This window comes from Cnephaeus nilssonii (assembly GCF_951640355.1).
Source record: "Cnephaeus nilssonii genome assembly, chromosome: 10".
Classification (NCBI taxonomy): domain Eukaryota; kingdom Metazoa; phylum Chordata; class Mammalia; order Chiroptera; family Vespertilionidae; genus Cnephaeus; species Cnephaeus nilssonii.
This window is the reverse complement of record NC_137081.1, coordinates 74668586-74692676: the sequence shown is the minus strand read 5'-3', so window position 1 is coordinate 74692676 and position 24091 is coordinate 74668586. Positions and strand designations below refer to the sequence as shown.

The window sequence follows — 24091 nt, the reverse complement described above, 5'->3', positions numbered from 1 at the left end:
TAATGTGCTTACTGGGTGAAATTTCCAGTACCACGGACATAGTAGAAACAGGAATATTTTTGAATGATTGTCATTTGGAATTTTTGCACACTTATTTTATAATGCAATTTATTATACATACCATTTAATTTTGTAAGAATTTTTTTTATATGGAATCACTCACCAGACCCTGATTTTCTTCTGGAGTTACCTATCTCATGTACAATTGGTACTAGACACATGGAAACCTAATTAATACTTGTCCTAATTAATAACGGTCCCTTATTTTTATGTGTGAATCTAATTCCTCTGATCAAATTATAGGGTTGCCAAAACATGGGATTATGTGAAATCTTCTCTGGGACTTTGTAGCGGTGCCTAGAAAAGGGGCTGGGAGTTAATGATCTGCTTAGCCTCTAGGAAGCAGTCAGCGCAGGGGGTAGGAAGGGAGATTTAATAGTTCTATTATTTTGCAATTGCAGCTCAGTTAGCATGTCTTATTTGACAGTGATTTGTGTTAAGTGGGTACTTTCTGCTTCCAGAATATTTCCTTCTGTGAGAATATATTCTTTCCTTTTAAAACTGCACTGCTTATTGCTAAGAGGTGAGCAAAGGTAAGTGGCCTAATGTGGACCCTGTCACATTACTTCTATTTAAATTTTTGGACTTTGAAATCATTAACAAATACATTTAACATTCTGACCTTTAATGCATGCCTCTATTAACCTGGCTCTTAGTTCCACTAGCCATTTCTCATTCTGTGTCTCACTTATTTCTAATAAACTCTACTGGCTGATCTCAGACCCGAAGAATCTGTTACCGATTCCATCTGCTGTTTTTATTGGTGTGGGATTATGTTTCTTTTCTTGATCAGACACCTGAATTTTTTTTTTTTACTTTTGAAAATATGTATTTATTGATTTTTAAAGAAACTTCTCTGATGAAGTGCCTATTTTTTTAGTTTTCAATTATTAAACAGTCAACATCCTTTATGACTATAAGGGTACCTTCAACTTCAAGGGACACTTTTAAATGGACCTGACTCTGCAGGTACTTCTCATTCTTTCAAATGGTACATAAGCAGGGCCGTAGGCAGCATAAACGGCATAATTGTGTGAATTACTAGTATACAAAGTCACCTGCTGGGAGAGGGAGTGTTAGAAAGACATATCCTTTTGAGCATCAACTGGAGGATGGCGTTTGGCTAGCAGAACCTGGCCGGATTTCAGCACTGCTTGCCCCCTTGGCAAGGTGACTTGTTTGCAGGCTCAACCTGTACATCTCTATGTAGAACTTGTATATCAGCATTCTTCAATTATCTTCATACTCTCAAATATTGATCAAATATTTGCTACCCAACTCCCTTTTCATTTAATATCTGGGCTAGAATTGAAATGCATATAGCCACATTAATTTATTTATGTAGTTATTAAAAATTCGTTGAATGCTGACTATCCACTGGTCAATATCAGAGGGACTGGAGTTACAGTGATGAGCAGGACAGATGGAATGCCTGTTTCTGGGGAAGTTGTATTACAGTGAGCATTTAACTCCATTTATATTTTTATTTACATATCTATACAGCTGTTCATCTTGGGAATAATGTTTCTTTCAAAATGCTTATTGGGAAAAAAATCCTGATCTTTTTTCCTTGGCAATAGTCACTTCACTAGATCAAATATACTTATATGGACTCTTGGGTAGAAGTATATGATGCTGTCCTAACAACAGGGTTTTTGCAACCTAATTGAGGAGAAGAAATGTCTATTTCGTGCAGAATGTCATCTGCAGGAAAAAATACATCCTCAATGAATGAGAAGTGTAGATGTGGTTAGATATGATAGGATTAATCAAGCATATATATTTTTTTCTTTCCAACTAGAGTTGGCATAAGTGAGTAAACTCAGTGTCAGGTCAGGGAATTCCACGTGGATTTTTAAACTAACCATATGCTGATTTGGGGCAAGTCATATAACCACTTTAGGCCTTGATTTTCTGTTGTAGAAGCAGAATATTGTAAAAGAGACCATTGAGATCTCTCCCATTCCAAGGTTCCACGAGGGAGCATATCTCTGATCTCTGAGGGAAGGGATATTCCAAGTAGGCCCCCACTTTCCTCAGGATCTGTCTGGTTTCCCTTGAGACAGAAAACTTCCTCAGAAACATGTCTTAACTCAGAATAGGATTGAGAAGTTTCTTTTTTTCTAAAAACATAGCAATGCATACCTGTTTTTGATCATCTATCCATATATAAAAGCCTAATATGCAAATTGCCCCTGCGGGAGTTCTACTGGGAGACCGATCGCTCGCTATGACGTGCTCTGACCACCAGGGTGCGGCACAGAATGAAGGAAGGCCCAGGCTGGCATCCAGCAGCTGGGAAAGGGAGGCCCTGATTGGCCCTGATCACCAGCCAGGCCTAGGGACCCTACCCATGCATGGATTTCATGTACCGGGCCTCTGGTTATAAGAAAATAACTATAAATATTTAATTAATTATTAATGTTAAGTAGAGAAGATAGACTAGTTATTACCTGGTGGCCTGCAAGATATGGCCCTATCTCTGTTCTCAGAATAAGCAATCTGTCATTTCCTATGCTGTGGTGTTAGGGCTGTGTCCTGTTTGGATCCTGTTGGGCCAGCTTGGGCAAGATGGTTCAGGAAAGGTAACATCGGTCCTCACGTGAGGTGCTTCATCATGATCTGTAACCTGCACAGGGAGACCATGAAGGCTCCCTGACTTTTGTGCTGAGTTCTCTATTTTAAAGATCTTACTATAAGCTGCCAGAGGTCTGAAAATGATCTAAACGAACATAGCTACTTACTCATTCAGGGTTTCCCCCCCAAAAAAAATAGTTGTTATGATGAACATGTCCTATCTTTGAGTTTCATTGGGTTGAACAAAACAATATTTGTTAAAACGCCTCAGCTAAGAAAGTATAAATGTTTTACAAAAATAACACAATTATTGAAACTGAATCTGTTTATGTGATAATACTCTAGTTTTACTTTAGAAATTTGATTCATCTACCCTTTTGAAAATAGGTAATAACATTTTCAGAATTAATGTTTATTTGCATTTAATAACCTATGAATACATCATGTTGCTTTTAATAGAAAATCACATAAGTGCATTTTAAAATTAAATAATTGCTGTTATCCTATTATTTTTATGCTTTTTTCTCAAATTATGACTTCCTAGAAAATGACTGTAATATTTTAAAATATTTGTCATTGTCCTCTTGGTATTATAACCTATTTTGCTCTGATGTATAGTATAATTGTAAAACATTAGGGTATACAACTTCTCAAGATGGCTTTTTAATAACATGACTGCTACTTAAGCAAAAGACAAATTTATAAAATTTTTACAGCTTATCAGCTATTTTAAATAATTCATATTTATTTTTTAAATATGTTTTTGCTGATTTTAGAGAGAGGTAGAGAATGGGAAAGAGAGATAGAAACATAGATGAGAAAGAAGCATAGATCTGCTGCCTTCTGCACGCTCCCTAGTGGGGAATGAGTCTGCAACTTAGGCATGTGCCCTGACCAGGAATCAAACCAGTGACCCCTTGGTGCATGGGTTAATGCTCAATTTGAGCCACTCTGGCTGGGAAAATCATTATCTCCTGCTTATTGTAATGAAAAAAATTAGCAGATCAATTCCAGTTTCATGCAAACACAGGTATTAAGAGACATAGTAGCCAAATTAAAAACATAGTCTTCAGCCTACAGCCATGGAAATGCACAGAGTCTTAGAATTTCAGAGCTCAATCCTGGAAGTCTAACATGGTGATGAAGAGGGAAAAACAAACTCATGCTGGCTGAGTTCAAGTCTTGCCTCAGCCATTTATTAATTATAGAAGCTTGGATAGATTTTTAAAACGTTCCCTTATTGGATACTAGAAATACTAGTAGTACTTCCTCAGAGAGTTGTTTTACTAATGAAATCAGGACATACTTGTAAATTGCTTGAATGGAATACAATTTAAGCTCACCCTGTGTGCTATTCCTTGCATTCCCAATGGGGATGCTACTGACCTCATGGCATCCAAAATTGGTTCTTAGGGTGTAAAAATCTTATATTATATATATATATATATATATATATATATATATATATATATATATACATATACATATATATGTATATATATGTATATATATGTATATATATATATATATATATACATATATACACACACACACACACACACACACACACACACACACACACACAGTATATGTGTGGTGTGAAAATGTCATAGGGAAGAGAGGGACAATTACGGAGAAAATGTTTACAAAGGCTCCTTAGGGAGAAGATAATGTAACAAAAGTTGGAAACACTGGCTAGTTTATTATACGGAAGCTCAATTGCTAAGAGATTTGTCCAATTCACACAGGGAGTGGCAGGCTCTCGGTCTGATTGTTTTTTAATGATAGTATTTTGCCAATTTGGTTTTCAAAATCATATTCCATAAATTATTCATAAGATTTAGTCCCCAACCTGTTAATAATAAAGATTTTTAAAGATATTAATCCACACTGTACTCTCTGCTACCCCTTTCCCAATTCTGACACAGTGCTGGGGTATATGTTAGACACCACTGGTGTAGCCAGGTTGGAAGCTACTAATTTATAATATTTGCCTTGACACAGTGAAGAGATATATAGTGTATGATTGATGTATCCAATTGGGCCTGGGAAAAAGGAGCTTTCATTCAGTTTTGCAATTCAGAGGTGTCAGTTTGTAATTTTCATTTTACATCTAAAAATTCATAATGTGGCCCCTTATACAATAGAAAGAACTACTCTGCATTTTAAAAATTACTATGGTATTTCTTGTCCTTATCACTACTTAGGGGCCTGCTGAATCCAAGGAGCCTTCCTTTGAAGCTGAGTTTAATTGTTCAGTCTAAAACAATTTGCAAATTTAAAGCAGCATAGGCTAACAAGGATATCCAGTACAGCGAGGCCTTCCTTTTTCTCTCCTGTAAAAACAAAATGTGCATATTTATTTTAGGGACAAATAGTTTTTTCTTGACCCTCTAAAATAATAAAAAAAATGTTTTAATTTATTTTTCAGTTGCAGTTAAAATTTGATGATATATTTCTTTGGGGTATAAAATATATTGATTATACATTTTTATACCTTATGAAGTGATCATCCTGATAAGTCTAGTACCCATGTGACACCATATATAGTTATTACAGTATTATTGACTATATTCCCTATACTGTACTTCACACCCCCAGGGCTGTTTTAACTTAGTGGGTATTATACTTTGTGAAATAAGTCAAAGACAACTACCATATGATTTCACTTATATGTGGAATCTAAAAACCAAGGTAAATGAACAGATAAAACAGAAACAAACTTAGGATACAGAGAACAGATTGGTGGTTGTCCGATGGGAAGGGCTTGGGGAGATGGTGGAAAAGGTGAAAGGGATTAAGAAGTACAAATTCTGCTACTTGCTTTTTGTTCCTTTAGAAAGAGCTGTAAGCTCCGGTTTTAGCAATATTGTTCTTAGAGGACTATGTCACCTTGGAGAATATGGATTTCCCATTCTTGTTACCATTATTAAAACTTCTTGTTCAGTTATTCCCAGGTTGAGAGACCACCTTCTAAATCAACACAGATGAAGGTCTGACTTGCTTTGTGCAGATGGACTAATGGGGCATCTCGTGCCCAGTCCTGAAGTCTGAGAGTCCAGGCTCCGCTTTCTGTCACGTCCTTCTGACCCTTCTTACCTGGTCTTCCTGTTCCCTTTTCCTTCTCTGGAGCATCCTTATCATGTTATTTGTTTGTTTTTGTGTTTTTAAAACATCTTTCTTCTTTCCAGTTCTTGTCCAGTGGATCTAGGAACATTGTACTGTTAGGCTGTGCTTTCTCAGTTGATGGGTTGGAGTGGGTTGACAAGGAGACAGAATTGTGCTAGTGAGACTGCGTGTACCAGTGCAGGCTGAATTTTGCACACACTTGTCGTCCTTCCCCAGTTTCAAAGCTGCCGGAATGGTTTCTTTGGTCATCATTTACTCTAAGAAAATATTAAAAGGGGTGGGGGGGAGGGGTGCTATTGTGAACTCATTGTAATACCTCAGGAGTGGCCCTAAAACTAAACTTAAGATGAAAGTAATCATTATAATATAATTTTATCTACTCCCTCACACCTTTAGTAATAATCATAAATACCTTTCAGAATCACATAAAAAATACCAACCTAGCTCCTCATTCTCCTTTAACAACACTACACTTTCCTGAGGTTTGGCTTTTACTACTGAGATTTTAAACCTTATTTTTGTCTATTTGATCTCCCTTGAAGAAAATTTTGGAAGTGGACTCAATGTTCACGTATTTATTTTCCTGATCAATTATTACTATTACAGGAGATTTTTCTATCATCATTTATTACAAAGATAACATCATACTATAGTGTAGTATTAAAGGATCTGGGGTTTGAGGAGCCCTGGTTCAGTGTGTATCACTTATTAGCTTTGTTGTTTTAAGCAAATAATTTATCTTGAGTTATTTCATCTATAAAATGGAAACAATAATTGTGCTTACCTTGGAGTGATTGTGATGAATAAATGAGGAACTGCATTTAAGTGCTTAGCACAGTGCCTAGAACCAAGTGGGCTGTCAATACGTATTCACCTTTACATTAATAAATGAAAGAGTCTCTTGTGATCATTCTCTCAATTAGCTCTTGCCATTGTTTGCAGAGTGCTGAGTATGAAGAGGACTCTTGCACTAAAACCCTTCTAATGGATGCACTTCTGGCACTGCATCTCCTGTTGCTGACATCTCTGGAGATAACTTTCTCTCACTTGCCTCTCTGCCTTTTCACTTTTTCTCTTTGCCTGACCACTTCCTCATCTTTCACTTATCTCCTTTCCATTCTCTCTCATCATTGATGGTATTTCCAACTCTAAAAGATGCCATTTAGGTCAGCTCTTGCTTTTTCCATCCTCTCTGGACCCCCATATAGGCTTTTAGCTAGAAGTCTGATGAATAATCAGAAAAAAAAATTCTCAAAGTTGAAACAGAGGAGAGAATATCTGATGATAAAATATATAAATTTAGGAATGAAAGCTACTGTGTTTCTCCCTGAATGATGTAATTGTTGGATTTGTTTCTGATTACTTACTAAAATTGTATACATACTTCATTTATTTTGTCTTCATTTTTATTCTGAATATTGATTTTTATCTTTGTTTATAGTGTTGTTAATCTGTAGCATTGAGAAAATCACTATGTGATAAATATTTAGCAAGTGGCTATGTGAAGTGAATGAAATTTGGAAAGCTTTTTAACATGTGGCCAAATTTCACATAATCATTTCTAATTGCAGGAATTATTTTTAGATATTAAATTTGCTGCACATACACACCCAGCCTCCTGCCAAATTATATTGCACAGTACTTTGCCAAGAGAGTTGCAATATGGCTAAAATTAAGCTTTATTACATATAATAGGATGAGATGTGCTTTCATTCTTTAAGCTGACTATAAGTGCTAGAAGACAGATTTTGTTTTTATTCTATCCACTAAGCTGAAAGAATGATACATTATTTCGCAAATCCCAGTGGCAAAAGTCAGTTGAAATAACACACGAAGCTTCTTGAAGGAAATCAGCTTTCTGTTTAAAATTGTAATATTATTTATCTTCCCCTTCAACTGCTTGACTCCTTCAGTCTGCAGAAGAGGCCTATTTATTTTAGCAGTGAGGTGGATTGAATTTCTGCCAAGTCAGTATACTCACTAAATGCATATGTCAGAGGCAATATTGTTTCTCAAAAATCATTTAGAAAGCAGCATTTTTGCATAAGTAGGCTCTTTCATTAGTTTTGGATTAAATCTTAGCAATTGCTGTTTTTATTATGGTTATTTCTCAGAGAGCCTATGGAATGTGGGGGTCCTGACTTTTGATGGGAATTCCCTTTGGGGTGCCTAATGCCTACATTTGATTTGGAAAGTGGAAGTGAAGAGGACTTCTTTGCCTAACTTATTGGTGCAGATTGATGTCATTCTAGAAATCAAATCTGTTATGTAAAATCAACCAGAGATGGGATATGTTGTTTGTCGGAGTACTTCGTACCCCTTATAGAAAGCAGACAGATAATCCAGGTTTAAGAGTTCTCAGGAAATAACATCACCTTTATTTTCTTTTCATCTCCCTGAAAATACTAGGACAAAAGCACTGTTTGGTGACTAATTCCTTTACTGTCTTCAAGATACTTTTTTCGGTCCAGAGGAAAAGGTGAACTCCAATATGCTATGATGAAATGACCTCAAATACTTTCTGAATTTTGAAAGACTGAAACACTTTTATTCAAAACAGATATATTAAAAAATAAGAAAGTCCCATCGACTTCTATAATAACTCTTTTTACTTTAAACAAATATAACTAATTTTAAAATAAACTAGAGAGAGATGCTAGGTTATTAATATCATTAAGTATTATGAAATTTCAGTTTAATTTATTTTTGAGGAGTTAAAAGGCATTGAAGTTTAGATCTTACAAAATGGCCATCAGCAAGGGTGGGGAGGTAATATATTCTTACTGAATTCTTGCCAACTTATTTCTGTATTAATTCACATTAGTTTGAATTAGAGCTTGATAGAGTTTCAAAGAATAAAATGTGAAGGAATTAATTTTTCTTTACAATGGCAGTCACATGCTAATGATCACAACAGGCATTTTTCTTCTTAATCACAATTCATTTTGATTGAATTAGTATGCTCATCTGAAATTACCTTGTGATTAAGGAAAATCATGAACTCTGTACATTTCTAGAATTTAAAATAATTTTTTTAAACATTCAACGTATCATTTACCCAGCATATTTCCCCCTTGTTAATTACCATGCTGTTCATGGAGTAATTCATTATTTAAGGAAACTTTGCAATCATTAGTAGCAGACTTGCACATTTCTTGTAAGGCAGGTCAATTTAATAATTGCAAATAAAAAATTCCAGGTTAGGTACTAAAATACCTAAAATATTAATGAATATTGCATATGTACAATTGCTTATAATACTGTGCTACATTCCCTAGCATTTAGAAAGCTACCACTATGTAATGATGTCAATATATCCTAGTTATATGTTATTTTGGCTCTTTAATACTTTGTGGCTACCAGAGGGCTCCGCACGAGCTAACATTGCTGCCTACACAGGCTAAGTGGCCTATAAGACCTTGGGTAATTGCTTATCTGATCAGGCAGTTGGTTAACACCGGAATGGCAGAAGGCCTCAAGGTGACATGGTCTAAAAGGCAGTTGAAAAAGTGGGACAGGACAAGCACACTCATGTACTGAATGGACACACTGAGAAAAAAGAGTTAGTAAAGAGAATAAAGTCATTTCAGTCCATAGCTCCAGAGCAGGGAGTGCAGGTTAGCAGAAAGCAGCAGGTTTTTCCTGCAGACATTATGGCTAGAGTTTGGCCAAGAAGAAATGAGGCCCCATCAAAAGTAAAACGCTTATACCATCCAATTCCAGGTGGTCCAGGTCATGGCCCCCACTCAGCCACTCCCAAAATAATTTTGTTACAACATGAATAGCTGCCAATTAAACAAGTAAATGGTCATTTGAAGTGGAGCAAATGTTGGTCTTCCTATCTACTACCTCCAGCTTAGTGAGGGACGTCTGGGAAGAGGTTTGGAGAAGTACCAGTGAAGGAGGAGAAGGGTCTGGATTTTGTTTAAAGGGTGAAGTGGAGCCTGCAGCATTCCTGGGAGAGACCTTAGATAGATTTTGGCACTGGCTGCTCCAGTCATGGTCACTGTGACTACTCAACAAATGTCCTTGGTATAAATAACCTCATATGCGCTGTCCAATGCCATCATTCCAGGAAACGAAAATAAACCACCTGGGATGAGACTTAGGCTTGCTTTGCTCTTGATTTGCTGAGTGAAGGTCTTTAGAAGCACCTGAGGTCTTTGGAGCTCATTTTTTTCAGTAAAATTGATGAATTAAACTAAATTAGCTCAAAAACTCCCTTCTCGCTCTAACAGTCAATAGGTGTAGAAATATCCTGTGTTCACTATTCTCGGGGAGATGACTACCTAAGTGGGCTGAAGCTGGTAAGTGCTTTGTGACTTCCTCATGATTTATTTGTAGAGCAAATGTAGCCCAGGGGGTTTGAGAGAGATAGGTTGACCCAAGCACATTGATTCAGTGCTTAAATGAAGCATCTGTGACATGTCGCCTGAGACTGGAAGAATTTATTGATATGGATAAAGATCCCCTGTCTGTCAAAGCTGCAGGTGCTGCAGAGGTGTAAGTGCTCTGACAAATGGCCTCAACCCCACCCCTGTGCCTCCCATTATGCCACTTAATAGTCCCCGGGGAAGTCCCGCCTTGTTCTTCTCCAGTGCAGCATGTCCCTCTCTCCTACTTTCTAATCTTAGTAGTACCATTAGCCCTAAGTATTTATCAAAGGGGACCTCAGGGAACTTAACCCCACACCTTCCAGTAATCCTCAACAGCCCTCCAAAAATAAGCCACAGAAGCTTAATATCTGTAAAAACAAACACAAGTTCCCCAGTCTCTTTCCAATTGCACTGCCAACCTGGAGCCTTGCTGACACAGACAATCTAGAGCTCCCGATGAGATGTAATGCAGGCCTACTGTGTGCTTGGTCACTGCACTGGCAGATTGACTGATTTAAACTCAGGTACAGAGGTTATAGCAGCAAGTGTCTTCTGGATCTTGTTGCTGAGTGGTTTGGGGTACCTTCTCGGCACTGATCATCAGACACTTAAGTCTGTCTGACTGGTGTTGCAGGGAGACAGCCATGGCAAAGGAAAAAGGAGTAACTGTAACCGCTTTCCAGTCTTGTTGGAGCCCATGGACTCATGTATGGTTAGTGTCAACCCACACTGAAATACCGGCTCCATGAGGGCAGGGGCCTTATCTGTTTTACTGACTATTCTGGTGTGAGCACCTAACACTGTGTTAACACATGGGAGGCACTCAACAACATAGGTTGAATAATCAATGAAGAGGCTACTTAGTGCCGTGGTTAAGAGACAGACCCCTGGGTCCAAATCCCAGCTCTTCTGCTCACCAACTGGAAATGTGGGAAAGAGAGTCAATATTTCTGTCGTAATTTCTTCATTTTTAAACTAGACCTAGTAATAATACATATCTCAAAGCAGTTATGCAGCTTAACTTGATTGATACATTTATAACTGGTGCCTGTCGTGCATTATAAATGTGTTTTTTTAACTAAGAAGATTAATCCGTTTACATGCCCTGATTCCTTGTCCTTCATTATCGAGGTTTTGTTTTTAGAACTAAAGTTGAGTTTGTGAGAACACATTGTAACAAGCATGGACCCATACACAAACCTACTTCTGCCTTCTATCAAGTTTGTTAATACGCTACTTGACAGGCTTCTTGACTTAGAGCTCTTTGAAAGCAGACACCTCGTTCAAGAGCGCCTGATTGAGCGTGGGTGCTCAGTGGTTTGGAATGAATGCATACTTACTCAGTGAATGGCTGTCCTGTGTGTCAGCCATTGCTCCCTCCTAGGAAATAAATCAAAACCCCTCCCACATCTCGCTGGTTCTTTTTTACCCACAATCCATCAGTGTCAGATGTTCATCTCCAGTCCTGGTCACACCAACCTCCCATCCCACTGTTGTCATCACCAGCACTGTCTTTGTTTGATCATCAACTCTCGTCACCCTTCTTTTTGCTTTCCACTCACACCTGTTCTCTCTTCTTCTACCTGTCTCCTCCACTGGCTTGTGCCCTTGAAATTTATATTTCTAATCTTGCTTTGCCCTGCCGTTTATTTAAGTCAGGTCAAATCCTTTTGGTCAGCTGTAAAAGAATTAATGTCAAACAAAATATTATTTTTCATTGCAACCTTTTACTTTTCTCATTCACCCTCAAAATCACCTCAGGCTGTTCCATTGTTCAGTAGAAACCCCTTTTTCCCCTCATGGGTTACTTCTTCATGACAGTATTTTTTAAATTTTTATTTTATTATTGTTTTGAATTATGCTCAAAGTTCTGCTGGTCAGAGCAGTGATTTAGTGCCAACTTTATCCAATTTAATTCACATGGCATGTAGTGTGAGGAGACAAATAGATGGCGTGATTCACCACCCAATCCTCTCATGCCAGTCTTTGCCTTTGAAGCGATTCTAATCTGCTTAGCTGGATGGAAATAACAAAGGAAATATTTAGATAATAGTGTAAGCCTGTCCATAAGATAAAACCTTCTGAACTTAAGTCATTTGCTCACAAACTCCAAAATGCTCCAAAACCACCTTAGCATGGGGCCGTTCTGTGAAGTGTGGTTATGCATTTGGTGTTCTTTTTGGTGCATTTTAGGTATTGCTGTCCTAGTTACTTTTATGTTTCAAACTCCACAGGGATCAGCATCTCATCTTCTCCTTCATCTGTGTGTTTTCATGGTGCCAGGATGGGGACCCGTTCTGGATGTTCTCTGGGTGCAGGGCCACATAGGAAGAGCTCACAGGCTCCTAGTTTTCAGTCCCTGTAGCTCCTTAGACACTCCTGTGCCTCTGGGTAGCCTCACTAATGAAACTGACTTTCAGGGCTAATTCTGTAGTCACAGATCCTGATTATTCTTCTCATTTTAAGAATCATTTTTCTACTGTCTTGGAGAGCTCCACCCCAGGGGAGTAACAGCAGTAGATTGGTTATGCTAAACACCCCACCTCAGGAGTTCAATTTTGATTTTTTTTCACAGCAACCCAGTCATTTATATCGTTGAGATAGACTCATCTTGAAACTTCACAAAGCCATTTAATTTTTTAAATCATAACTCTAGGTATTGTATCTATATTTTTAGTCCTCTCTTGACTCCCAGGGAATACTCTGTGAGGCAAGAAACTCAAGTAAATGCCCTTTTTGAATACCCCTTTTTCCCCCCAGTCTTTTCTTACCCCAAATGCTAATACTGGGTAGCTGAGCCATGCATATTAGAGAGTGTTTTATATTTTGTTTGCGTTTACCCTTTTAACCATGAAGCTGATGTGGGCAAGGCAAGCACTCAAAGACGGGAGCAATTCTAGGGATAACCAGAGAATGTGACATGGGTCCATTATTTGTTCTCTTTCTGTCCTTTAGTCTTTAGACCTGTGGACAAAACACTGTGTTTGGGGCCTGCCCCTGCAGCCTCTCAGCTCTGCAGCATTCCTTGCTCTACAGACTGCGTGGTATCCTCCTGGTCAGCCTGGGGTCTGTGCATCCCTGAAAACTGCCGCGATCTCCAGGGGAGAAAAGGTGAGTGGCTTGTCTGTGTGTGTGTTTCAGTCGCTTTCAGTGTACACATGTTTATTCTGGAGGCTCAGTAGCCAATTAAGCCTGCTTAAGACAATATTTATTTGTACATTTTAGATAACCAGCTCAGCTCTGGCAGCACTGAGGATATTTCTATGGAACAGAAACTCTGACCTTGCTTGATTTTCAGATTAGGCTCATAGCTAGTGAAGTGACTATTACTCAAAAAATCATATACCTTGATGTTTTATATATATAATGGGATATTGAGTAAATTAGACATGATTTCTGTAGACACATCAGGAAAAAATTGTTTTCAGATTTCCACGTGCTGAATTTGATGTTATTTTTCACATTTTCATGAAGGGCATTTATACACATTGATACTTGCAGTTGTGCTCAGCCTTAAGGTGAAATCTTAAAACTTTATGTCCTTGTTTAATTTTGTAGTCCTTGGTAGTCTTGCTCTCTTTCATTTGCTGTGAACATCTTGACTTCTCTTTCATTGGCTCTTCCTATTGCATTGATATCATGCCTCATTACATGGCAGGGCTAAAAGGAAATATTCCCTTTATTAAGACGAATGCTATCCAAGGACAGCCCAGAAGTGAGGTCACATTTCCTAAGCACTAATTCCAGTGATCACATGCAAAGAAAGAATACGTGGGCAAGCATTTGATGTTTTAAGTTGGCGCTCTCAGCCGAAATTCAGGTCTGTTTGAAGACCCACATTTCAGCAGTCCCCACAATACACAGATGCACATTATGTGCCCAGCTAGGCTCACACACCATGTCCTTGGGCTTTCCTTTATTCTGACTCTTGTTCTAAGGCAAAAGAGGAGAGTGTATATTGAGTGTAAGTCAAGGAAAGGAATTTTGTTATAAAACAATAGAAATCTGGATTTCAATGGTACCTGGAGTGGTGGGGGCTAGTGCTACTTCCTTATTCTATATGAAACCAGAGTATCCCCAAACCTTGCCAGCTTATGGAGACAAATAATTTCTCATGAATACTAAGACCCACAATCCGTGGTCTGAGGTCCACATATGCATAATTGGGCCATGTAAGTCTCTTGGAATTGCATATGAGATTTCCCAGGATGACTTGTGTGTTATTAGAACCAGCCCTCTCCTGTCCCACTTGTGCCACTCTGTTTGAAGGTCACTATTTAGAAAATGAGCTGTAATTGGACTTAGGCTCCCCTGGCCTCTGTGGCCGTGGCTGACATGCTGGTGGGACTTCGCTGTATTGAGTCTTGCCTTCCTTTGTTTTTCAAGTTGTAGAACCTAGACCAGTTCAAGTGGAGCTTACTTTATTTGGGACACTTTTCGGAGGGGGCGGGGGGTGGGGCTTGATCAGGGGACTGGGGCCTCTGGACACTTTTGCTTATAGGTGTCAGAAACACAATTTAAAGTGACTTAAGCCAAATGAAGAAATTTATTAGCACATATAATAAAAAAATAAAAGAGAATATAGGGCTGTGTCCAAAAGTACCTATAAGGTTATGTGTCTCAGTCTTCCTCATTCTTTCTCTTTATCATTATGATCTTCTGTTTCTATACTCTTCTATTATTTTCTCTCTGCCCTTAAAACCTTCTCTCTCTCCCTATTTTGGTTCTATCTTTCTCTGTATTAGGTTCCGTTTAAGACAGGCCCTCTCCATGGGATAAAGAAAAGTCTTAATTTTTTTAAACTGCTAAACTTTATTGTGTGTCCTTGCTATTGGCAGATTTACTTTTAGTTAACATACACATTTTAGTGATTATTCATCTTAAGAATTACAGGACATCAACAAATTGTCATAACTATTTAAAGTGTTCTGATTTGAAACATCTATTTCTTAGAATTCGTTAAAAAATTCTAGTTTTGGTGTTGTTCTAAATCATGTATGTGATAAATTACTTGTTTTCTGTTTATTTGAAGCCAACATAACCTTTAAACATTAGTTTCTTCAATTGACATTTGATTTAAAATTAGAAAACACTATCTTATCCTAATAATCTATGTTCAAGTAACAAAAAACTCTACTTATGATTTCAGTAGGGCAGATTGTGAAAGTCTCTCAATTCCATTTAAACTTTCCGATAAAAGATGGCATCAACATGGTCTACAAATTGCAAATTGGAGAGTGAGGACAAATTTTTTTGTTTCCTTGATTCTTAAATATTTTGGAAAAAAAATATTTTTTAGCCCTAGCTGTTTTGGTTCAGTGGATAGAGATTCAGCTTATGGACTCAAGGATCATGGGTTTGATTCCAGGCAAGGGCACATGCCTGGGTTGCAGGCTAGATCCCAGTGAGGGGCATACAAGAGGCAGCAGATCAGTGATTCTCTCTTATCATTCATGTTTCCATCTCTCTTTTCCTCTCCTTTCCTCTCTGAAATCAATAAAAATATATTAAAATGTATATATATATATATTTAAAATATCTAGGTCTAATTGTATCATAAAATCTATAAGTACATTTTGTGTGGAAATTTTTTCCAAAGCCTTGTAATAAAACCAACATAGTGTCTTATAAAGGATGGCATCTTAATATATTTTTAATGGTCAATTTTTTCAGTGTTATTGAGATTTAATTGACATATCCTATATACTAAAGAGGTAATAAGCAAATTGACCATCACTTCAAAACAACACACAAGATGGCCACCTCCATGTGGTCAAAGATGGCCACCCCAGTGTGGACACAAGAAGGCCAGCAGGGGAGGGCAGTTGTGGGCTATCAGGCCAGCAGGGGAGGGCAGTTGGGAGGGACAAGGCCTGAATGGGAGGGCAGTTGTGGGGGACCAAGCCTGCAGGGGTGGGCAGTTGGGGGTGACCAGGCCAGCAGGGGAGGACAGTTAGGGGTGACCAGGCTGGCAAGGGAGGGCAGTTAGGGGTGACCAGGCTGGCAGGGGAGGGCAGTTAGGCGCAATCGGGCTGGCAGGGGAGCAGTTAGGCATTGATCAGGCTGGCAGGGGAGTGGTTAGGGGGTGATCAGGCTGGCAGGCAGAAGCAGTTAGGGGCAATCAGGCAGGCAGGCAGGTGAGTGGTTGGGAGCCAGTAGTCCTGGATTGTGAGAGGGTTTTCCGACTGCCCGTTTAGGCCCGATCCCACTGAATCGGGCCTAAATGGGCTGTCAGACATCCTTCAAGGGGTCCCAGATTGGAGAGGGTGCAGGCTGGGCTGAGGGACACCCCCCCGTGAACAAATTTTGTGCACCGGGCCTCTAATAACATTATGTAATTTTAAAGTATACAACATAATGGTTTAATGTGCATATATATTGCCAAATGATTACTACAATAAGGTTGGTTAACACATCCATCATTTCACAGTTACCTTGTGTGTGTGTGTGTGTGTGTGTGTGTGTGTGTGTGTGTGTGTCTGTGGTAAGAACTTTTAAGATCTACTCTCTCTCTGTACTCTTCCATATTCATTGCAGCATTATTCATAATAGTTAAGACATAGAAACAACGTGTCTGTTGACAGAGGAATGATTAAATAAAATATAATGTAAATCTATACACACATATAAATGCATACATACACATTCACCCACAAAGGGATCTTATTTAGCCATAAAAAGAGGGTAATCCTGCCATTTGTGATAACATGGATGAAGGTTGAGAGCATTATGCATAGTAAAATGTCAGATAGAGAAAGACAAATACTGTTTGATCACACTTATATATGGAGTTTTTTTTTTAAAAAAAGCACCTGAATTCATAGAAATTGAGAGTGGAATAATAGCTGGGGGGTGGGGAAATAAACACAACGGACACAAACTTCCAGTTATAAAATGATTACATTCTGAGGATCTAATGCTTAGCATTCTGACTACAGGTAACAATAAATACTATATTATTTATTTAGAAGTTTCTGAGAGTAGATCTTAAAATTCTCAACATCAAAAAAAAAAAAAAATGAAGAGAATTTTCTTTTTAGACCGTAAGTAAAATAGAAAGAATGTCTTTCCTAATAGTTCCAGGCAGAGTCCTGGTGCTGAATCCCATTAGCTAATCTGTATCAGGTGCTCTTCCCTAACCCAGTCGCTCTGATTAGAGGCCAGGTCCACCAAAGGGCCAGCTCCATCCAAGCCTCACAGACTTAAAGTTGGAGAGAAGCAACTCCCTCCAGGGAACATGATGTGCTGACGCTACAACAAGAAGGTAGAAGCAATGCTATGGTCAGATGTAATAAGTGTTTTTTTTCCCCTTTGTTTTGGGCCATAGAGTCTCTATAGAAATTCAGACAATTTTTTTGTGTTTTTTCCCCCCTCCTAATTCTATGCTGTAATTTTTGTCAATTGAGTCCAAATTTTCACAAAAAACTTTGTGAAAAACTGCTCTTTTAACTTTTATTTCAGTCTTCCTTCTCTACATAACTCAGAACTGGTCCATGGAGCTCAGTTGGGACACTCACAACATTCTGACCCCTCCATCTGCCAAACTTTTTCTTCATTGGCCCCTATACCCCTATCATAGAAGTCAGCACCTGCAAATATATGCTGGTCCATTATTTAGACATCACCTACTGTGGGTTGACTTTTGTCCTTCAAAAAAAATATGCCCAGTGCTAATCCCTGGTACATGTGAATGTGACCTTATCTGGAAATAGGGTTCTGCAGATGTAGTCAAGTTACAATGAGATCATATGTGAGTAGGGTAGTTTCTAATCCAAGGACGGATGTCCTTACGCAAAGAGGGAAATTTGGACAGACAGAAACACACAGAGGAGAGTGCCATGTGTAGAGACAGACGCAGAAGACTAAGGAGAAGGCCATGTGCAGTCGGAGACAGAGATTGCAGTGATACCTCTACAAGCCAAGGCATGCAGTGACTGCCGAAAACCACCAACAGCTAGGAGAGGCACGGGAACAGTCCTTCCCTGGAGCATTCAGAGGGAGCAGGGTTCTACTGACAGCTTGATTTTTTATTTCTAGCTGCCAGAACTATGAGATAATAAGTTTCTATTGCTTTACATCACCTAGTTTGTGGTGATTTGTTTTGGAAGCCCTAGGAAACGAATTAACTGCCCACATTTGCATCAGCATTTAGCCTCAGCGAGAACCCAACACTTCATAAAATGCCAAAACGAAAGTGTAGAAAAGTAAAGCAATTTGTCTTAAACCCCAGAGTGATTTCATAATGGCCATGCCAGCAATAAGGACCTGGATTTCTGACTCTTCAGTTGAGTGTTCCTCCAACACTAGGCTTCATTCATGATGTCCTCCATGAGCCTAAATAAGTTTGAATCAAGCGAAGGCTTATCCCTGAGGTCAGCAGAGAAGTCCTCTGCCCATGTGCACCCCATTGGCCAGTGGGAACAATTAGCCTTGAGAGCCAATCATTGACCTGAGGTGGGGGATAAGGGTGGGGTCTGGGATGCCTCTTTGCACTAATGCATTCTCTCTGGAGGGAGAGGGAAAATAGGTTGCAGTGTGTGGGAAAAGGAGGGTGTGCTAAGGACAGTTTTAGAGCACCAAGTCACAGGCATGTGTATTTTGTGCCCTAAAGAACACATTTTTCAAAGAAAGGGTGGAGAGAGTAGAACTTCTCACCTGAGTGCCACCACAGCCTCCTGCAGAGTTTAGGGGCGGGCTGGGATGGATAAGCATTAGGCTGTTTTATAGGGCCCATACTGAGGCTAAATGACCTGCTTTAGGCACTATGTAATTGCAGACAGGAGAGAGTGTAAGTACAATGATTATTATTCAGGTCTGGGAGTTTGTTATTTTATAAATGCTTCCCCAGAGCAGCGAGAATTTTGATTTTTAAGGTCTTGCTAAAACCTGCCAGGGCCACCTGCCTGTAATCCCTCTTGGGACAAATAAAGAATGGAGTTTTTCCTCTAGGGAAATGATTCTGTGCCTTCCAGGAATCCAAGCATGTTATGATAGCAGAAAGTAATCTTTTTGTTATTCCTACTGACTGTGAGCATGAGGTCTGAGATGCTCTCAATCTTGGACTGTCTCGTGGTAGTACCATGGGCTCTGCCGGGCACTGACTGGCACAAACTAGATGTGGTTTAGCATTCCATGGAGGCTGGAGGGCACAGGCTAATGCATTAAACATCACTGACCTCTGCATGTGATCTGGATTGTTCCCATTTGTATTCTCTACCCTAAAGAAATGCACTAGCAGAAATCTCAAATGTTCATACTTTCCTAGGTTCTACATCTACATGTATATTCATATCCATATCTTTATCTATATCTATCTGTGTATATGTATATGTACATCTATATCTAATCTGATGGAGGATTTGAGGGGGGAAACAAGACGACAAGAAAATAAATGTGCAAAGCTAGAGATAATGACTTCTTTTCTCCTCGCTGATCTTTTTCTCAGCCACTGTGTTATAACTTTAGTATGTTCCTTTTGTTCACATTTTTTTTAAATAGTAGAAAAAGATAAGAAAGCATGAACTTTTTTATTATCTAATAGTTACTATAGAAATGATCTTCATATGGCTGTTTTTTCTAGGCAGACATCATTCAGTAAGGAATAAGGTTTGTGCCCATCAGCCATTCCGAGTAAATCAGAAGGCAGCTGTTGTACACGGCCTTTGCATCTTCCGTCTAGTCTGTGACAGGCGGACAAGGACAGCAGTGCTCGGCAGGCTGGTACTTGTCAAGTGAAGCCAGAACACCTTCCAGAGGGATTTGAATCGGGTCAGGTTTTATCATTCGTGGCTTTGTTTTTGAGGCATTCCCAGAGTTATAATTAGAGATACGTGAAAGAGAAATAACCCGAAACATTGCTGATGGATGAACTCTACCTTCATGTGCAGCGCATTTTAAAAAATATTTTTGATATATAGACATATATTTTTGTTCCTTTTAGACATATTTTGGAAAGACTACCTTGCTCACAGGAGTTGTTCTGAAGAGGAAATGATTGGGGCCCCTGGATGTGATGTCACAGTGGATAATTGCTTATGTGATAGGACATCAGGAATTCCATCCTTACCCAATATCTCACTGCCCCCCCCGCCCCCCTGCAAGCACAGCACCTAAAATCCTAAAAGTCTCCATAGGAAATGGCATTTGGAAACTGAGAGGCCATGACTGTCTTTGAAAAGACACTCTTTTATATTCTGAAACAAATCAATTTAGATAACACATTAAAGTAGAGAAATACATGGTTTATACCTCACATAATAATAATGGGGATAATTTCCATTTTCTATTATTGTCTGCTAGATAAATCCACCTTTAATGGGAAGCATAGGAGATCATTTTGCTTTGTCACAGGAGATATGTAGAGTAAGGGACAGTTTTCTCTTCTCTGTGTCTGGTGTGTTGGAGCTGGTGCAAGGCCGTGCCTACTTTTCATTCTAAGAATTGGGTTCTCACGCTCAAGATCACCTATCAATGCCTCCTCTTCTTTTCTGTATTCACAACAGGGTGTAAATTATAATGATGCTATAAACTGCTACCCCTGCAGGGATGGTGGTTTGATTACTAGAATTGGATTGAAAGATTTAATCTGCTCACCTTCTTTGACTCCGAGTTGTCAACATATGCAAGACTGACAGAGATAAGGACAGGTGGGGTGTTTAAGGTGGAATAAACACTGTCCGCTTTGCTCCTCCTGCTGGACCTTGCTCCCAGCTTGTCCCCATGGAGTTAGTGTGGAGACACAGCTCGGCCATGGGTAGCTTCGTTGAAGCTTACATGCACGCCTGTGGGTCACTAGTCCTCAAACCTGGAAAAGCCCACATAAGTCTCCTTTCACTTGTTCATGGCTTCAGTTAAAAAATATTGACCCTTCTACTATTTGTTGTTCTTCTCTTTTCTCTCTCCAATCCACATTCACTTTTTTTTCCTAATTATCTCAAGTAGAATATACACTAAGCTAGTGGACTGGACACTATATCCTTAGGTTCATATAAAAATTAAAACCCTCCAAGTATTTGCTTCACTAAAGGTGAACTGAATCTGTGGTCAGGAAGTGATTATTGTATCTCCTTCTTGCTATCCAGCAGCTGAAATTCCACTTTCTAAACTGTACGCCTTTAGTGTGAGGAGAAGATCCATGTACCTGTCAGATCCACTGGGGGAAGTGGGGCTGGGGAACCTCTCACACAAGAGCTGACCTGCATCCTTTCTTGTGAGGAGGTAACGACTCAGAAAGACCTCCGCTGTGTTTCACACGTATCCATTTCAGGAGGAATGAGCCTTCGGAGAAGCAATAAAGCATCTTCCAGCCTTAGTTTTTAAATATGTAAAATGAGCATAGTAAGTGATGAAATAGTTTTGATGATTTATTAATTCGGGGTAATATAAGTAAAGTGGCTGTCACAGTCTTGGTGTAGGGTACATCTTAATTAATGCATGTGTCTTCCTCCTGTTGGACTGCATTCGCTGTGAAGATGAGATTTATGTTTTCTGTTCCTCCTGTGGCTTCCCACAGTACATTACAGTGATCTACATACAGCAGTTAATGTTTACGGGATGATGCTACCTGATTAGTATGAAATTTAGTAAATGAAGGTAAGCGGTTGGCTGGCCTCAGACCCCAGGGGCTTGGCAGTTGTGTGTCTTTCAGAGCAGAAGCACCGGGGGAAGCCTGATGTCTACTGCAGGCATGAACACTGAGGTGTGATTACAGTTAAGTGCTAACCAGAGAATCCAAGGTTTTTGTTTTATGCTGAGCTTGTGCCATGATTTGATCCTAGTTAGAGTCAGAACAAGGGCAGCACAAATGAGAGACTGAAAGAATCTGTTGACTGAAGAGCTGTAATCTATAGATTTATGGCAGGATGGATGCACCTTGATTGATAGAGGAAAACTACCCATGCCCCTCCACGGCAGTAAGGTGTAGGTATAGGACACCCAGAGGCCCTCTGGAAAGACTGCTCAATTTCTGAGCTGCTTGTCAAACAATGTAAATCGTGGTGACCCCATGCCGTGTCCTACTCAAAGATGTAAATTAACAAACACAGACATAGACGTCAATAAGTGGAACATGGGCATCACATGGAAGAATAGAGGTTATCCAAAGTGTGTGGCAGTGAGAGCTCAGAGGTCATTGTAGTTTGCTGTTTACGTGTAGTTTAAAGCCCGGTATGTTTCAGGCATCTCCACTCGAGGTGGCCCAGGAAGGGAGCTGAGCCCTTCTTTGGGTTTTATTTTGACTGATTAATAACAAAGACTGGAACCTGTGATCTGTAAAGAGTCTAAGAGTCTCCTTTAAAGGGAGGTCATGGGTTAACCCTAGACCAGGAAAACCCAAATCCAGCGGTTAGGACTGTTTATAATACTTGCCCAGCCCTGCAGTAATTCTAAGGAAGCTTGGCTCCCTCTTGTGGCCTAAAACCATGTGTCGCTTTGTTCTAGCCTCCTTGCTGTGCTGAGAGCAGCCAGTCTTTGCCACCTGCACCTTGAGCTTTGTAACCTTTTTGTTTGCTTACTATTGGTGGAATGTTAGGCATGACCCTGGAAAAATTCTGGGAGAGATATACCTGGCTTTGTTACCCCTCATGCTTCCAAATGTGTCCTCTTGTTGAAAGGGAGATGTGGCATCTAACTCACTTTCTGGAAACTCAATGTTTTCATGCTATGTTTCTATCAAAGACTCATTTTTTTACTTACCCCAAGGCATAAATGAATACTAATTGTTAAATGTCACCATGCAATAAGATTGGTTTTATTTAAAAACTAGAGGCCTGGTGCATGGAATTCATGCAAGGGGCTTGGCCCTCACAGCCCTGGCGGCTGCCTCAGCCCTCACAGCCCCGGCTTTGTCCGAAAGGTCGTTCGGCTGTCCAGTCTAATCTGCATATTATGCTTTTATTATTATAGATGAATTAAAATAATTGAAGCAGTTGATTTAATTTGGTTTTTAAAGGATGGAACATAAAATAGGAGATTGATGGAAGGTGGGTGCAGCCCTCAGAAGTGAGACATCAGGAGGACCACAGATATGAAATGCTGAGTAAAGGGATTTATCTAACTCTCAGTCACTTTTATTTAGCTCACTGTGTTTTTAAAATTTATTTATTAGTTTCTGTCATTTAAAAATGGAGAGATTTCATATAAAAACAAAATATAACTTGGATTTCTGATTTCTTAGACAAAAATCAGAAGATTTGACAAAAGAGAGTCCGTATTCCCTCATGGCCACAGTCAATGGCAGCTGAAGATTAGCCAACTATTTCAGAGCAAGGCACATCCTCCATAGCGCCACAGACCCCACCACTCCCTATAGCCTTACACTTTACCCATTTTCCTCAATTTGTACCTTCTTGACTCCTATGAGATTGAGTTTGTGACTCTGTAGGCTTGTAGCATGTAAGGTTCATTTATATCCTAATTGTGGTGGAACTTTGTGCCCTAGTTTCACAGTACTTTCTTTTTTTTAACTGAATAATAGTGCAAGGACCCATGTTTACCCAGAATGGGGAGTGCAGGTCCAATGAGGTACAGTCTTCACAGGGCAGGCTGACCTGAAAGTCTCGGGGAATGAAGCTGTGAATGCTCAGGCATCTACCAAAGGAATAGACCAAAGTGTAGTTATATTTGACTTAATACAGAGTAACAATACTGTCAAAAACAACAGCAGAAAGAAAATATGGATTTATCTGTGCTTAGGCTATTTCTGTAAGTATTCATTCATTTTTACTTATTTATTTATACCATTGGACACATGCTACTTATGATTTCTTTTGATTATGTCCGAACTCTCCAACTTCCAGGTTGTAATCTTTAGAAGACAGATTTCCTGCTCTAGTTCTTTTCCATTTACTTCTTTTACCTTCATATCATTCCCATTTCCCATAAAAGAAAACTCATCACAATGATTCATGTTTTAGAGCTATAGGTATTCAAATGAAAGCTTCATCTCTTCA

General features: G+C 39.2%; 1 protein-coding gene across 1 annotated transcript in view; it reads left to right on the top strand.

Moving 5' to 3' along the window:
- THSD7B (thrombospondin type 1 domain containing 7B) overlaps positions 1-24091 on the top strand; it is a gene marked incomplete at its 5' end in the record, with an annotated part of 754786 nt that overhangs the window by 233383 nt on the left and 497312 nt on the right. Inside the window, one exon of the mRNA XM_079782710.1 lies at positions 13098-13253. Coding sequence (XP_079638836.1) covers positions 13098-13253 — 156 coding nt within the window. The remainder of the gene's footprint in view (positions 1-13097; positions 13254-24091) is intronic.